The 18,288-nt window shown below is 39.1% G+C and overlaps 1 protein-coding gene and 1 long non-coding RNA gene across 2 annotated transcripts in view; one reads left to right on the top strand and one right to left on the bottom strand.

Moving 5' to 3' along the window:
• The window catches only part of COL25A1 (collagen type XXV alpha 1 chain), a 323,161-nt gene that overhangs the window by 45,850 nt on the left and 259,023 nt on the right, over window positions 1-18,288 (bottom strand). Inside the window, exons 15-18 of the mRNA XM_069782996.1 lie at window positions 16,368-16,412; window positions 11,417-11,449; window positions 11,217-11,252; window positions 8,244-8,288 (exon numbers count right to left, since the gene is read on the bottom strand). Of these exons, the coding sequence (XP_069639097.1) occupies window positions 8,244-8,288; window positions 11,217-11,252; window positions 11,417-11,449; window positions 16,368-16,412 (159 nt within the window). The remainder of the gene's footprint in view (window positions 1-8,243; window positions 8,289-11,216; window positions 11,253-11,416; window positions 11,450-16,367; window positions 16,413-18,288) is intronic.
• Window positions 391-7,152, top strand: LOC138685358 (uncharacterized). Its single transcript, XR_011324579.1, has 3 exons — window positions 391-917; window positions 3,669-3,869; window positions 6,691-7,152. It is a non-coding gene; the product is annotated as an uncharacterized lncRNA (long non-coding RNA).

Below are 18,288 nucleotides of genomic sequence, written 5' to 3'. Positions count from 1 at the left end.
CAAACCACACCAAAGCATCCAGAATTTCTGTGGAACATTCTGGTAATGTGGGTTCACCCCGCAGTTTCCGTACATGGAAAAACCTAGCTGTCTGGGCTAGAGGAGAACCCCGACATGCTCCAACACACAACTCAGGGGCAGGCCTGGAGCTTCTGAACTCCTGCCTGTAGGTCTAGCGGTTCTCCAAAAATTCCTGCGTCTGGCATGGGGCAGCCTGCAAACTCCTCAACAGTCACAGACCTTGGGAGAGCCCAAAGTGTCCTTTCTGACAAGCACTGACGTGGAAGGGTCCTCATTTTAATCACATCAAGAGACCAAGGTATGCTTGTCTTAAATGTTACCCTGACTCACTCGTAGGCATATTTAAAACAAAACCAGTATGATGTCCTTTCCTTGCCTAACTCTACTGAAAGAATCCTGCAAAGGTGGACATACATAGAAGAAGAGCTTGCAAAAAAAACCCACCCCAAAACCCAGACGCAAGGCAGTTGGGAGAACAGCTATGAATTTATAATAAACTACATTTGGTTCACTGGTGCCCCTGTTGATTTTCCAGAAGTTGCCATTTGCTGCCCTCAGACTTTGTTTCCGAGTTTGCCATCTAACCAGAATACTGCAACCTTTCCACTCTGAGAGGAGTGAGGGCAAAATTCTCAGCAGTCTGGAACATAGCAATCCATGGCAATTGGTGAAGCCGTGCTTGCTCGTGCCCTGCCTGCGCCTGTGGCACTCAGTTCCAGTGAAGCAATTTCTCAGAAACTCATCTGGCCTCAGACTATACAAGTCAGAGAGAATGGCACCTTATACTTTCTCACTATGAAGAGCATTAAAGGGACTTTATATATAGCCTGATGTCCATGGGAATTTTGCTCTCGGGAGGACTACAGTTTTCAGCTCATACGAAGGAAATGAGCAAGGTAAAAGGAAATCTGATAAAAAAACCCTAACCCCGTTTTATAAGGTCTTAAGGCTTTTCATACCAGTTCAGAACTGGCTCCAGAAATGGCCAGTTAAAACAGGTTGTCTGGCTCACTCATCGCATTTGAAACAATATCTTTACTCCCTAATCAGTCTCTAAACTTAGAAAAACAATTCTGGTTTAGAATTTCCAAATGCATGTTTAACCTTTATGATTCATTTAGAGTTAGAGAAATAAAACCTTACAACCTGGTTAAAACTCTGAAGCTTCACAATGAGCCCTACTTTGTACAACATTTATTGCTTTTTAGTGAGCCTAATTTTCTCATTGCTTTTAAGTTCTGCCTGCTTAGAAGGTATGCTGCTTTGGAAGAGTGCTAACAGAACCAGTAATAATTCTGATTAATTCTGCATGCATTAGTCATATCAAGGACTTCTTACTTACAGGCTAATTATAATTCAAGTCAGCATGGTACCTCGTTTTGAGGACTAGAATAAAAACACTTGTTGTAATGAGTGCCTCATTTTTAATTGTTTGCAATGACTGAACTGCTAAATTATGAAGAGTCTGGCCCCAAATTCTTTCCTTTAGAAAACAGTTAGGTGACAAATCTAAGGAATTTTTGTTGCTACTCTGAAAGATAAAAAACTTTATTGCATGCACTGATTTCTGACCATCTACAATTGTGTACTTGAGACAGAAATACTTTCAGATTACTGATGTCAAGTCTTTGTGGATGACAAAATACTTGATTTCTGAATACAGCAGAATATTGGACTCTCAGCTAATTCAGCTGTTTTCAAAATTTTGGATTTGGATTTTTTTTTATTTATTTTTTTTTTACAAAGGAAAATTAAACTATGCTATAAAACAGATGCTGTGAAATAGATCCTTATAAGCTCAGTCTTCCAACTAGTAATACTTTTAGAGGAAACAACATCCTGCATTTCAGTTACTTATGTTTTAGCCTTTTCCAGGCAAGAAAATGAGAGCTTTCACCATTTGGAGGATACAGTTTCTGACAGATTAATAAGAACTGCATATATCTCAAAGAACACCCCAGTAAACACTCCTGACACATGCATACCATCCAATGTTAATGATGATTTCATTTTCTGGCCTTGATTCTCAAAATTAGTTCTGGGAAATTACACATCTACCCTGTGCAAGTGATTACTGCCATAACATATGGAAACCAGACAGCTAGGCATGAATGAACAAAGCTAGATATGTAACTACATACACACAGATATATGTTTGTACAGATAGTTCCAGTCTCAAAACTGAATACTGAAAATTAATTGCACAGTTGTGTAATTTTTTTTATTTTATATTTTGCCTACCCATGCATAGAGCTACTTCTGAAAACTAGCCCTCCAAATGCAGGTACTAAGTCCTATTCTTTCAGATCAGTTCCCATTCTCACCCAGAACATGCATCCTTGTAGTCTGCTTTTCAGTATTTGATCTATAATACACTGCACATTTTCCTTTGCTGAGGCAGATGACCCACTCTTAAGAACACTATAGGTGAGTGATGAAAGGTTGGAAATTAGTTCACACTTGAATATTTCAAAATACATACCAGCTAAGGCAAGTGCATATCAGGGAGAAACCTAAGTTTCTATGAAGCAGGGTTTGAAGCTGAGTTCCCACAATTTTCAATTGCTGCAATTAACATGTTCAGCACATCTCTGTACCCAGGATTCGGAGATGCCTGTCACAAGGTCAGCTGGTCCCTTCCAGCTCCTGAGTTCAGGCTAGAAAGAGTTCTGAGTATGGTGACCTATAGAATAAAGATGAACTGAAGCCTGGGCAGGAATATCTGAGTCCTGGAAAAAACGGAAAGAGAGAGATATAGGCCCTGCAGGTTTCCTGGTAACAGTCACTAACAAGGAGGAAAAACAGGAAGAAGAATGGAAATATGGAAAAGGAAAAATGAATTAGGAAAATGTGCTCAGCCTTCCTAAGAACTCCTGGGGGAAAAGGGGAGTTTGAAGAACTTTTCTGTAGGTGGTGAATGGTGTTGACTCCAAAATGAAATGCTTGGAACTACCATTTACTTCAGATTCCCTTTCATTTTGTTACCAGATAACAAGGGCAACTTCTAAACACATGAGCTTCAACAACAGTTGCTCTCTTTTCTAAAAGAGTTTAAATAGGAGACTAACTTCTGTGTATCCAGCTTGAAAATTCTGCTTCTCATTTTCTCTGAAAGTTTTCTTTTGTAGCGGAACTCGCTGGATGAAAAGAGTATCAACTCTTCTAGAGCTAAAAAAATAAGTTCTGTGGAGCAGCAAGTTTTTCAGTCTTTACATGGAATTAGGAAAGTCACAGGATAAGATCTTTGAATACGAACAGAAAGAAAGATTTAAGAACAGAAAACAAAATTTAAGTAGAGAACAGATGAAAATTAGAACTGCTTTTGCTTTCATAAAAAGAAAAAGAACATAAAAAAACAATTATTCAAATTCCTATACCCTTATCCAGGTTCTTCTGAAACCTTGCTCAGGCACAGTCCCAGGGAAGTGAATCCAAAGTAATTGTATAAAAAGATACAAGATGCTGTATACTGGCAAGTCTATTGAATCAGCCAGTTCCACTGGATTTGAAAACGCCAAAAACTCTCCCTACCTCCCAAAAGCAGAAGGGCTAAGCAGCCTTTCTTTTCTTGTGCCAAATCATTCAACAGCAGTTTTCATGAACACCACAGAATAAAAACTTAGTTGCACTCACAAGCTTTGTTTCAGTATTTATTTTAAAAACAGAGGTAGAAATGCCAGAAATGCTAAAGAAAAGCCAGATCCTGCATAAAGTGCTGCTACTGAGAAGAGGCTTGTGTTCCGTGAAGGCTTCCCACTGCAGCGAAGAAGTTGAGGACTGTACTGCCTGAATGCCAGGAAATGCAACACAATGGATTTGAGAGATGTCTGACATTACAACGAATACGGGTATGCATGATTTCCATTACAGGGAGTGAGTGCTGCTTTGTATGTATCACCCCATGAAAGTTATGAGGTAAAACAGATATATGAAGTTTGTGTTTCACAGAAAGTATTCTGCGTCTGCTTGGTGTCAGTTGGGGGATATCAGAGCGATGAGTTAATATTCTGTGTTTAGGTGCCTTACTCGCTTCCCAAGTGACATGGTGGAACACATTCAGGGGCTCATTAAGTTTCCAGCCATTCCTAAACAGCAACAGGTGCTTGAGAAACGTTTCTCCAGCATGTCACAGACAGCTTCATCACTGTCTTGGAAATAACTGACTGCGCTTGTGTTTCCTCCATGGCACCAACTGACAATGAGGAGAGAACGAAAAAGAACAGGAAGAACTCTCAAAACATCCGCATGTGTGTAGTGAATGGGTCTAGAAAAGTAAGTGATAAAAGACCCTGCTGCATACTCTGAATTCAGATATGATACTTGGATGTCTGTCCAATATTACTCTTCATTCAGACTCCAGTATCACGTTCAACCAAGCTCTAACAGGTTCCTGGGAACATTGATTAATTAATTGAAATGGCATTATAAGAAGCTGAAACTTTCCCAGTGATTAGTATTCATTAATCCTTTAAGTAGTTTGGCTACATGTTCAAGCATACTGGACTGGATGCCTTGGGAACCTTCTTCAACCATGAGAAGATGAGATGTAGCTGGAAAGATATGGTCCACTGCCTGGCATGGCATTTATGTTTTCACAGGCTGGTTTAGTATTTGTAAAGAGTGCTATGTATGTGCAGAGCTACCTAAAACATTTCATAGTATAGCCTGTCACTGTCGAGAGATTCATTCACAAGAAAGCAAATTTGTAGTTCAACTAACAGATTTAAAGAAAAAGAGACTTCAATTCCTTACACAATAGTCAAACGGTAAATATTTAAGACCAGAACTACATCCAAGAGTTTCCTCTGTCTAGACTATCCCTATATCTAGATCTTCTTTTCTTTACATGGAAGTACTAGAAGATACTAAAGGAAATTCTTTCAAAATTAGGCAACACAGAGCCTTCTCTTGCCTCTTTCTTCTCACCTGTCTTGTAGATGCCTGTACATATCAGTCCGTCAACATCCGACAATTCCAATTTATGTTTAGAACATAAAAGCTCTGTAAACATGACCCTCAGACAACTAGTCCGTTCATTTGAAATCACCTGTGTGATTTGAGTTGCTGTATATCAAATGGATATGAACTTCTGCTATTTATTTATCTAATTTCCAGAAAATATATTTTCCCCATTCCTTGACTACTTGGCCAGCTGAACAAAAGTTTGAGCTATATCCATTCATCTACAGGAGTTAATGCATGTCAGATGCACTTGCCACCCAGGGCTAACCTTTCAAACCTGCTTGAGAAATGTGTTTTACCAATAACTCAGGGCAAAAGCCAAAAAACAAATAGAATGTGTTAATTCCTAGAACATCATAGGAAGACACAAATTTGGAGAATGTTCTGTAATTCCAGTTATACAAGACTGAAGAAAGATCAAAAAGTGCAGTGAGAACCCTAAAGATTTTTAGCTGCAAGGGATCTCAACAGAAAATTTTGTAGAAGACTTTTGAGTGTGCATGTGCATGCTTGCATAATGTAACAGAAACTGCAGGGGAAAATACTGCAGAAAACAAGAATAGTAGCAACATAATACCAGCAATACAAGAATATTTAGTTTTTCCTACTGGGAAAGAGATTAAGTAGCTACTGCCTTGTATTGAACCCTGTCACTTTCTCCTACATGCCCCTGCTAGCGTTTTGCTTGGGTTGCCAGATGTCCATCTCACAAAGTTTGGGAATAGCCTGCAAAATCCCTGCTGAGAGCTAATGTGCTGGCACGCAAATGCACGAGAACTCTGTAATCCATTTAAGTCTTAGGAAAAACTTCCCTTATGGAAACTTCTTACAAGCTGTAACAAGTCCCTAGATGTTGTAATGACATTGTGTGACGTTTGTACTATGTCTGTTGCATTATGCCACTGCTGCATATCACTATTAAGATAGAATAGCAAAGACATATCTTTGAGAGTTTTATAAAGTCCTGATGGAAACAGACCCCAAAAGCCCTGAAAAAAATGTAACAAACAACAAGGAACAATCAGGGAGGAAAAAAAAAAAAAGTCATTGCTCCAAATAAGATTCCTTTCAATTTTCTGTGGAAACACCATGATAGCACCAACAGATTGCAAGTCCAGACAATTGGATTCCCTCCATGCTGAAGTTTCTCATGCAGTCACTGTTATTTCAAAGTAGCTCTCAATCAACATCAGTTCACTGGAATTGGGATATCACTAAGGTTGTTCTTGGGAATTGATGAGATGATTTTACCATGGTGATACATAAATCTTTGCTAAAACAGAGGCTGAGAAAAGGGGCTAAACTACTGCTTTTTCATTGCTGATGAGTGCCCATATTCCTAACTCAAGCCATTCTCTAGTTTCTGCTACCACTTCTCATGACACAGATATAGTCTCTGTGACAGAAAATCTAGGCTTTTTTCTACAGGCTCCTTAATTAAACAGAGTTTAAAAATGCCTTGAATCAAACAGCACCCATCCTGCAAGTCTGATGTGACCACATCTTCTTTGCTCTCTCCTATGCATGTTCTGCCAGCTTGCTTGTTACCACCCTAGGGTGCATCTAGCCACCTCAATGCAGAATTGCACTAGATGGAGTTTCTTCACTGAACCACAACTAGTCTCCCTCTGGCCTAGATTTTTAATAGAAGCTAGCATTCTCCTCAAGGATTAATATTTGACCAAATTATTCCATTTCATTCTGCAGGCAACTACTATTTTTCCACTGTATCCACTGACTTCTGAAACAAATTTTCACTGGGCAAAACTGCCACACTTCATCCATTTTTTCACTTCACATTTTGCCTTTCAGGTGAATCGGAAAGCTGCCCTTCTGAGCCGTTCTTACCACCAACAAATAAAGCTTAACAGTAATAATTTTCCCAGAGCAGAGACTCAGATTTAGACTTTTTTATTTACTTGCTGATGATATGGATGGACATGCATGGTCTGCATGAACACAGAGTCCCCAAAGACCAGCCGTAACTCCAGCTGGTTTTGGCAAATGCCCCCAGAACACTGGCACTGACCTCCAACTGAGCTACCTGTTTGCTCACTGTTAAAGTAAACAGTATAAGGATTGCTGTCAAAGGTCCTTAAAAAAATACAGTTTCATCACACAAAGGACTCTGCTCCTACATGATCTTCACTAGTCAATATAGGGTTCATTCTCACAGAAAATGAACAACCTCCCTGGGAACTATATTTTCAGGTATTACAACATACAAACTTTAATATGCATGTTCAATTCTTCCCATAATTCACTAGTAACACAGAAGGGACATTATGCTTCAATACTGTGGCTATTCCCAGGTCCCTGGATAAAACCACTGCAAATGTTACATTCCACGAGATAAATCCTGAATCCTACCAAAATGGACAAGAGTTTGGCCTCTGGCTTATCCCCCTTGTTATTGGAGAAATGATATAAACTGTCTCCTGAGGTATACATAGGCCCATGCCAGAACGCAAAGAAAAAATTTCAAAGAGATTTTGTTTTCTGAAAGAACAGTCTTTGCCACGAAGGAGAAGCAACCACTCTAATCTGCACTCAGAATATGTGAAGCCACTCACTTTGTGCAGCATTATAGAGTTACAGCTCAAACTGTGCAAGTGTCTGCAACTCCCAATGCAACCACTTATGCTAGAACTAAACCAACCACATGTCTTTTGTATCAACGTGCCTAAAGATCCCAGACAAACCGGAAGCCAGGGACTAAACCGGGTATTAGGTCAGGGACTGTAGCTAATACTGAATAGAATCTTATTAAAACATTTTGACTTGTCAGTGGAATCACTGCTGTGTAATGGAGCACAGAGTATTTTTGTCAACAGAGCCAGTTCTCCACAGCCTGTGTATAATTAATGCAGTTCTCTAGCTGGAGGCATGGTAAATTCAGTAGACTATTGCGACTGGAAAGCACCCATCAGAGTGGAAACCAAGTAAAACTTTGAAAACAAGCCTCTTCCATTAAAAAAAAAACCACAAAAAACCAAAACCCTACTATATTAGATTATTTTTTAAAGCACTAGAATGCAATGTTCTACTTCACATTTTAATGTAAGATGTACTGTTTGCTTACTCATAGACACTTTAACGAAGTTTCCATGTGAAACCTTTCTGTGACAATCCTCAGTTCAATACCAGAGACTCAGAAGAAGATACAGCACAAGTACAGTAAGTCCATTTTAGCCACATTCTTGCAGTCTCCCCCTCTTTGTGGTGTCCCCCCAATACAACAGAGACTACAGTTTATTTACCTTTATCCCAGGGAGTCCAGGAAGCCCAGGAAGACCTGGTTCACCCTATACAGGAAAATTACATAATATTACAGACATTATTCAGTTATGGTCACGATCCAGTGAACACCCCTGTATATTCTGCAGCAAGATAAAAGAGCATAGATGACTGCTAGTCGGTTCAAGCAGGACCGATAATTTTCAAAATGAGTGACTTAAATGTACAACCAGTAAGAGTCTTGTTAAGGCTCTGGGAACCTTGGATGTAAAGATGACACCCAGGCTGAAAATCCACATCAGGAAAGCCAAAAATGAATTCATGTTAGCCTTCACCAAAAGAGAAGAAAACAAGCAGCACTGGTTCATTTTACACGCTGCCGTTTCAGTTCCATACTTACGACAGATGTTTAATTCTGTTCCATTTTCAACTCTGAGCTAGATATTGTGCTGTGTAGCTGTCTGATTTAGCTACAAAGCAATTCAGAAGAGCTTGGTTTAAATTGTACAATTCAGGCAGGACTGCCTAATTGTAACTGGGCCATCATTTTTATAGAGCTATCCGTAGCATCATTTCAGTGCTTGCTATTTATCTGTGAATATACATGCTGTCATGAAGGATAGTAGGAATGTAACCTTCTATTGCTTTACTCAGAAATGCCTTGCTTATTTAAAATTGCAATGAAAAGACCTATAGTACTGCATTTGCAGGGGTAATTTTGTAACAGGAATTGAAAACTGAATGTATTAATTTTGAAATGAAGTTGATACTAGTCTAGAACAAGAATGACAACATTTGCACAAATGGCCGTTTTGAGATAGCTAAATGGAAAGATGTTGTCTAGGGAAATAAAGATGATGAACAAAAAAAAAAGAGCAATAACACATGAAGAAAACATTATTTTAAAGGCTGGAGATTTTATTTTAATACAGAGATGGATTCTAACCAGCACCTTGGATCTGAATATTCCCTGAACCTTCTGGAAGCTCAGGTCTGAACTCTGAAGCCAGCTTTTACCTTTATAATGAGTTGAACTATATTCCAGATTTTGTACACTTCAGAGCTTTATAGAAATCCAGATTTCAACTCTGTGGTTTGGGCTGATTCATACAGATTGTGCTATTAAAATATTTTATGTGTGTATATACACAGACATACATTCATACACTCACATATACACATGTATACATACACAAACATAAACACATGTATACATAATATAGATGTTCATCAGACTACAGTACCCAAAGACACCTCTTTGAGGGTGTAATATTAAATAATTTGAAGCGCTAATAACAAAATTACATTCTGCCACAAACTGAAAAACATAATAGAGGGTCTGCAAATCACTTTACCAAATGGAGTGATTTTTAAATGTTATAGAAGGATCTGATAATAGCTGCTTTGTCTATTTCATTTACTCCATAATTTTAACTGTTCACATTGCCTAAAAGCACAGGAAAGATTCCAGTCTCAAAATATTAACTATACAATCAGATGAAAGAATAGAGGCTAGGATACCATTTTCAATAGATACTATTATTTCTTGATATGTTGCTTAACACTTTCTAAAGCAGAAAATGAGTTGTCATTCTTGCAAAAGGATAACCCTATAAAAGGCCTCCATTGCACTCATTCCTGACAAAATGCTAACTTGAAAACCCCACTCCTTTGTCTTCAGGTTTCTTATATGAGTAGCCATACATACCCCACTACTACTGTGGCCTTTTCTCATCTAATTGTGGAGGCACTAAATTTCACTTCTAAGCACAGCATTTGAATAATTATAAGTGATAATCTATTAGTATTGCTGCAGTAGGTCACTGTTTAGTCTTGGGACAGAGCTAACCACCATAGACCCACACATAACAAGCAGAAAGGATCCAGCAAAGCCCATTCAGAGTCATAGTAATCTAAAACAATTAAAACGCGCCTCAAAGATACATTAAACATCACGAAACACAATGAAATCGCTAATGCTTCATTAGAATTAGTATTGTAAATGAATGCATAGTATTTTCTTTTCTGGACCTTTCCTGATGCAAAAAATCTGAGTATGATTTATGAGAAGAATGATTTTTAAAGAAACCAAGGCTGTATACTAACTCCATCTCATAATGCTTAGGTTGGCAGGGCAGGTCATTCCATCACCTCTGCAATACATATGGCACACAACAGCCTTGACAAGCCATTGAAATATCATCACATTTCATTTCATGTAAGTAATATTCAGGTGGACAGCTCTGGTTCCCTCATTGTCTCTTCTCTTTGCCCTTTTACCAGGTCTCCCAGCAGGACCTGCCTCCTACTCTCATAAAAGGCAGCTGAAGGCACAGCATTCACTGTGTTCAATGTACTATGGATTCAAAGAGGAAATTCCCCAGCTTCAAAGGGCCTTATGCAGCACAGAGTCATTACAGCTCCTGCTGGACCTTTACTTGCAAAAGCCTCAGCTACACAGCACCCAGGGGAATTTCTTCCCCTGGAAAGAACAGAGCGGCATTACCTGGTCTACGTCCTTCCAAACATACCGCGTGCCTCTGACAGTTCGATCCCCCTTACAGGTATATGGGAAAGGGATTCTAGTCAATATTTATTTTCTTCCTACTGAGACGTAATAATGTACCATAATCTGAAGGTTAATATTCAGTCAAACATGCAGGGTTAACTTGTGATTACTCAGCGAGCACAGCCATTCTTTGTTAGTCTCACCAGCTGCAACTGGGTAAGCTTTCAATGCAAGAAGCATTCCGTGGCTAGAAGGGGAGATGGGTTAGTCTAATATTGCTTTTCCTGTTAATTAGTATCATCAGTCCTGTGCTTTTTTAAAATACAAAATGATCATACACCGAATTTGTACACGCCTTGGGCTGTTAATTTGTACTGCCTTGGGCTCATCCTAGTACGGGTAAGTGCCAGTAGTAACATCTGTGTAACATCGTTTATCACAAATCCAACAGAGAAGAAAAGGATAACTGGACATTTCCAACTAATACCTTTTGTCCAGGCCGTCCAGATTCACCAGGTTCACCCTAAAAGAAAAGAGATGAAAGACATGAGATCTGACAAAATAAACTAAAAATAGAGCTGGGGAAAACCATAACATTAACAGTACCCAAAATGTCTGCGACACTACAAAGTAACACAGACCAGCCACCCCTATTCTCCCTGTACAAGTGCTTTAAAACTAAATTACCTTAATTCCTGCAGCAGAAGAACCAGGGTCACCCTGATACAAAATCCACAAGAAATAATCACACTTATTACATATACGGTTTTTCAGGAAACAGATATAACAAAACATGCAAGAGTATAGCAAGATTATATAGCAAAATAACTATATAGCAAGATTACCTGTTCTCTGTGCTGCTACATAGGAGTTTACCCAATAAATTAGATCAGTGTGATTCAGAAAAAGAACAGTACTGTTTTCAAGAACTTGCAGAGAGATTTAGTTTCACTCATCCGAACAGCATAATAGTTAACCTCAAATTTCACAACTAATAATGTAGATGTAATAATTGCAGATTTTGTATAAATGTACTTTATAAAGCCAGAAGATGGGACATGCTTTGACATCTCTAAATTGCTGATATACATTAAAAATAATTTATTGCCATTTACAAAGAATACGAGCAATCTTTTTGACCTAATTCTACAGATGGCAAGTATCAGGTCTCAACTGACAAAGGTTTTTGTGCTAATGAAGGTTTGCCTTGAAAAAAAAGCCCAGTGACCTATGTGTTTATCCCCATCGGGACAGGTCACAGCTCTATTTCCACAGCTCTTCAGCATATTTAAACTGACAGTTTAATGCAGTTAAGTGTTATACTTTACAGGATGGGAGAGCCATAGTAATTTACGTATTCAGAAAAGGTCTTTTCTAAGGAGGCATATAGCATTCAAAAAGTTTTGCCTGTGTTTTGCTGGGTTGACTGGATTTGATAGGCAGTGATACGCACAAGGGCAGAGGATCGTGAGTGACCTGATGTTCTGGGCTTGTGTGGCACAGTTTTTTTGGTAGTGGGGGAGGGGCTGCAGGGGTGGTTCCTGTGAGAAGCTGCTCGAAGCTTCCCCGGCTCCAAGTCAGACCCGCCTCTGGCCCAGGCCGACCCAAACAGTGATGGTGGTAGCGCCTCCGGGAGAACACATTTAAGAAGGGGAACCTGCAGTGAGCAGTGGGATTGGAATGTGAGAGGAACCCCTCTGCAGACCCCGAGGTCAGTGCAGAAGGAGGGGAGGAGGTGCGCCGGAGGAGGGGATGCCCCTGCAGCCCATGGTGAGACGGCAGGCTGTGTCCCCAGCCCATGGAGGGGAGCGGGGGAGCAGATGCCCACCTGCAGCCCGGGGAGGACCCCACGCCGGAGCAGGGGGATGCCCCCGGAGATGGCCGTGACTCCATGGGAAAGCCCGCGCTGGAGCAGTCTGTGACTGAAGGACTGCAGCCCATGGAAAGGACCCACGCTGGAGCAGTTCGTGCAGGACTGCAGCCCATGGGAAGGACTCACATTGGAGAAGTTTGTGAAGGACTGTCTCCCGTGGGAGGGACCCCCCGGTGGAGCAGAGGAAGAGTGAGGAGTCCTCCCCCTGAGGAGGAAGGAGCGGCAGAGACAAGGTGTGATGAACTGACCCCAACCCCCATTCCCTGTCCCCCTGTGCCACTGGGGGGACGAGGTAGAGAAAATGGGGAGTGGAGTTGAGCCAGGAAGGAGGGAGGGGTGGGGGGAAGGTGTTTTTAAGACTTGGTTTTACTTCCCATTATCCTTGTTTTGATTTGACTGGTAGTAAATTAAATTTATTTTGTTTCTTCCCTAAGTTGAGCCTGTCTTTCACCCATGACCATAAGTGGTGAGTGATCCCTCCCAGTTCTTGTCTTGACCCACGAGCCTTTCTTTATATTTTCTCCTCATCCCACTGGGACTGGGGGTTGGGAGCGCGTGAGCAGCTTTGTGGTGCTTTGTTACTGGTTGGTCTTAAACCATGACACCTGGCCAAGGAAGCTTTTAGCTCCCAGTTTTGTACAACTGTCACAGGATCCTTAAAATTCTTGTATACTCTGCTGCATTTTTTTTCTTAAATGACACGCCAAACAAAAAGGAAAATAACTAAATTAATGAAAAGTTTGCTAGTCAAACTACATGCTGTTGAAGATGGCTAGAGTGCTTATATTTGAAGAACTGTCTCATTATTCGTTATTCAAAATAAATTTGGACTGTTCACTGAAAGTAACAGGTTCCTACACAGTAGCAACTTCAAGCTCCCCAGCAACCTGCTAGCGATTTACATAGGTATCATAGGAGCCAGAACTGTAATCCACTTTGAAGATGTATAAGCACAGTATAAATGCTTAATATTCTTTTTAGTAACATACAAATAGGGGATACCCATTCCTGATGGTTCAGCAAAGGTGCAGGAAGAGTTCTGTGAATGCCATAATTTTAAAGTTGGTTTGGGTATGGGGGCTTTTTGGTAATAGTTTTATAAAATTAAATGGTAGCAGATAACATGCTCACTGCTCTGAAGAATAGGGATAGATTTCCTCTACACAGTTACTGCAGTTTGCTCTCGTGTGAACAAAACATAAAAATCAGTATTATGAAAGATTGATTCATGTTTGGAAACCTGAGCTGCTTCATTTTGATAGACGTGCATGAGTGATACTGCCGATATCCCTTACAAGCGTGTACAACTGCAAAGCCTCAAGGACTTTTTATAGCTATAAAGTGGCAAAGCAACTGGTAAGAGACATTCACCAGTTAAACATTTTAAAGGCTAATGATAGATATGGGGAAGATAAGACACAATATATTTATAAACCACCTTCATGCAAGAATGCAAATTAATATGTGATTAAAGAAAAAGTTATGGTACAGCATGTTCTCAGTTCTCTGATGAGTCAGGCAGTTTGGAAATGAAGAAATTTTAGCAGGGGAATATGCACACAGGAGGAGGATACTTGGTAATTTCTAGGGACCGAGGCTACAGTAGAAGAGTAGAAGCAAGAACTCAAGTCTGGCATTGACACTGTCTTCAAAGTAAGACAATTCAGAAAAGACAGTTTCTTTCTTAAGTCACAGGTCAAGAATTAGGCTACCAAGTCTGTGTTTCTAAAAGCCACTAGGTACAGCAGCTCAAAAAACAAAGCTACATTAATGGCACAAACAGGAACCCATTCCTAAACCAAGTCTGAAACTGTTGTCACCTGATCTCTCTCACCATATAAACGAAAGTTTAGTATTTATCTCACAGAAACATTAAGCTGCTGCTCTTCTATAAGATCTGGATCTTTTTTTTTCTGGGTAGCAGATTGTGTTGCAGGCAGCAAAAATGGAGGAAAAATAATGAAAGTCTACTAAGTCACAGTTCTGCTGACGTAAAAATTCCTGCAGCGGATTCTAGCCTATTATGCTTAAAGCAATGCACTCCACACAAACAGCATACATTCCCATGTCACCACCCCACCTCTGAAACTTATGTGAAACCTGGAAGAAATGGGAGACTTCTGTATTATGAAGTTCAACAAGTTTATTGAAATTTCTTCAGGTATAGCAATATAAGAAGTCTCCTGATGATGTATACTTTCCACAAGTTGATCCCAACTAGACTGCCAAACTGTTGAAAGCTCACACAGAAATATTTAAAACATTATACTTGGGGAGAAAGGATTACCCACTGAAAGAATGAGAGAACTTTTTCTTTCCTTAAGCAAGATCCCAAGCAGGGAGATGTGCGTACTGCAGACCACAGTGCAGTATGGGCATTCTAGTGGATACAAGCTCGCTCTCACAGTTGATAAAGTAGAAAAGCAACAAGTGAAGCTGCACTAGGCTTCCCAGAGAGATTGTAAACTTTGCATTTACTTGTTGCAGGACTATCTATCTGAACAACAATCTCATACTTGCTAAGAGATTATATTCTTGAATCACATAAAAGTGGATCAAGATGATGTTACTGGCATACATTGTGTAAGGAACTAAATAAGGTTCTTAAGACTTTCATCTGGGTTAACAAGCATGACTGCAGATAAAGTATTATTTAAATGAACTCTGGGAATCAAATAAGTTGACTATTCTTAAATCTAATGTCTGTTTTTAATTGCTGATTTTAGAATATGCCCCATAAAATCCTTGTGTTCTTGAAAGCATAGCTTTACTCTGTCCAAATGATAGGACCTGAGAGATTTGCATACATTCCTTACTAGTTTGATAAATCCATCATAAATTTCTCCTTGCACTAAACTGATGTGAGTTGGTTAAGCAATTACACATATAGGGGTACAGGAAGAAATTTTTATGATTCTGCCCAAGTGTAGGCACTAAAATGAATGTTTTAAGAAGCGTATGAGTTCCAAAGTGATGTCCAGAAAGGATCATTATGACTGACCCTTCTTCCTGTGCCACACAGGCTTTGCTCTGACTGCTAAAGACTATGACTTGTGTAAGTAAAGCACATTTAAAAACTCAAGTTCAATTTTTTTTTTTTTTTTGCAGTGATGCAGCATGAGTATCACATAAAATAAATCAAAACTAAGTAAAATAAAATTTTGACGTCTACTCTTTAGTGACTTCTATGACACGGTACTTTTAACAATGAACCAACAAGGTATTAGGTGAGGTTATTGCTGACGTCACCTGGCAAAAAGATTTAAAACAAAGTTTTTATCTTCAACTCTCAATTGTGCAGCTGGCAATTTGGAAAGAAGTTACCTATCATGATACCATATTTTTTGTCCCATATTGGTTTGGTCCCTCTTTTTGAGGGGAACACAGAAGGGGAAAAGTAAAAGGATATATCAGAAGTAGCTATAACTCAGCAGACCTCGTTCCAACTGTCTGGCAGGTTGTGACCAAAGTTTCCGTATGATGCAAATTTCATCAAGGAGGAGTGCTAAATAGAGACATGCTGATGTATCCTATACTGAAGCTGCTGCTGTATAAAGTCAGGAATTTTATGCTTAATTGGATAGAACAGTAACATTTTTTCTGCTGCTTATAAAAATAAACTCAATCAAATCACTCAGCATCTTTACAAAAATAAAAGAGTTGAAAATGCATTTTTCTTTTGATCAAATTATTATTTTCATTAGTTGGTTATACTGTAAGCATGCCTAAAGCACACATTTTCTTCTCTACTAATAAGTAGTGTACCTTTTCTCCTGTGTCACCCTTCGGTCCATTTTCTCCAGCATCACCCTATAATTAAAATACATATTATATTTTAATGCGTTTATGTAAACACATGGCATGCAGAGAAGAGTCAGTATTCCGACATAATTAGCAAGATAATTTTATTAATAAGATAGTTAATCTCTGTATGACACAGTTAGGAAGCATGGTTTATATAGCTGTTTTGTCTTATACGGTCTTCACTATAACTGTAATCCCTTTCACAGGCCCTCAAAAACCCCCACAAACTATCAGATAACTACCTGTCAGTATAGTCTACAGACTTCTCCAGTTCACTGTCGTTTAGCAAGGAAGGAATAATTTCGTGATGATTCAGCATTTTAAATTACCAGTACATATGTTTTTTTCCAACACAGAGACATTCGCATAAATGCATCTAATCAAATTCAGGTAACAGTTACACAACTCCAATACTTTTTATTAGGATTCTCAAGTAATTTATGGCATATACTCTCTGAGTCTGAAGTCCTTCATGAACGGTTCACAAACTACAAAAACTTCACTGAATGCCACTCCTCCAAGGAGCCACCAAAATGATTGTTATATCTACATAAATTCTATACATTGTTTATTGTTAAAAAAGTGATGTTCAGATAACACTTTTTCGTGGCTGGGTAGACACTTTCTACTTTAAAAACAACTTTGTAAAGAAACACTTTAAAAGATTTATCTATAAAAAGACCCAATTTCCATTTTTAGTCACATAGCCATGTAAATTGTCCAGACCACACCAAAAAGTCTTCTTTATATATGAAACTATAGGCCAAAAATTTCTGTGGGACGTCAGGTTCATGTAAAGTGTAAGAAATATTTAAAATGCCAACAATACTGATAACTGTTGAGTCTAAGTATGCTAAAAAACATTCTAGCAGGTCTTAGTCAGATAACTGGTAGTAGTACTCAAATAACAATATTTATTCAGTATCTGTCATATTGCTCTGAGAACCTTGAAGTAAAATTCCATTCAGAGGACTTATAACAGAGACCATTTTGTATATCACAGTCACTAACACAATGGGAACTAGCTAACAATCTAGCAGCACTTAATTAAAGGGCTGGATGAAACATGGAAACACAAAACAGTAACTGTTAGGAATGTCATCCCAACTTCATTCAACATGATAAAGCATACTGAGGGCATTTATAATTACATTTTTTAGGAAAAAGGATGATTATATATCATGATTTTAAGTAACAGAAAATCAGTATATGTTAAAATTTATAGTTATTCCTCTTGTATCTGAAAACAAACAAAGGATTAGTGAATTTTTCATCAAATATAATTTTAACCAAAGTAATGATTTAATGAAAAGAGATTCCCAGTTACATACTTCTACATGTGGGGTATATACTTTCAAGAATTCCCTGGATTATTTTTATGATGTGCTTTTCAAAATGTGAAATGGATTGCCTTTGCAAAGCATGCTTCCAGCTGCTATTACATGGATTTACACAGATCTGGAAGTGAAATTCAACTGCAGCTGCAAAGACATGGGTAAACATTTCTCAAGAGCAAATTGCACCTGAATATAAGCAACTTACTTTTTAAAAACACGTCTCAGCGTACTCGCAGAAGACGAGGCTGTGTACAGATTCCTATTCAAAACAAGGCTTATGCCATTTCTCAAACTGCCCTTGTACAGATGCAGAAGCTTGACTCTCACTCAGTGTGTACTCTCACACAGATGCTCCTACTGGCCACTCTCCCTGGATGAGCAGAACGACACCCATGTTTTGCAGCACGGAGCTTGTCCCACCCCCTCATCTTGTCTTGGCATAACTGTGAATGTCAGAGAAGTAACTCCTCGCTAACTCATTGCAAGTCAGAGCACTGTTAGTGTACCATTTGTGCTGCTGGTACCTCTCCAGACACTCTATAGCC

This window comes from Haliaeetus albicilla, chromosome 1 (assembly GCF_947461875.1).
Source record: "Haliaeetus albicilla chromosome 1, bHalAlb1.1, whole genome shotgun sequence".
NCBI classification, from domain to species: domain Eukaryota; kingdom Metazoa; phylum Chordata; class Aves; order Accipitriformes; family Accipitridae; genus Haliaeetus; species Haliaeetus albicilla.
The sequence above is the reverse complement of the archived record's forward strand: the minus strand, read 5'-3'. Positions and strand labels throughout refer to the sequence as shown.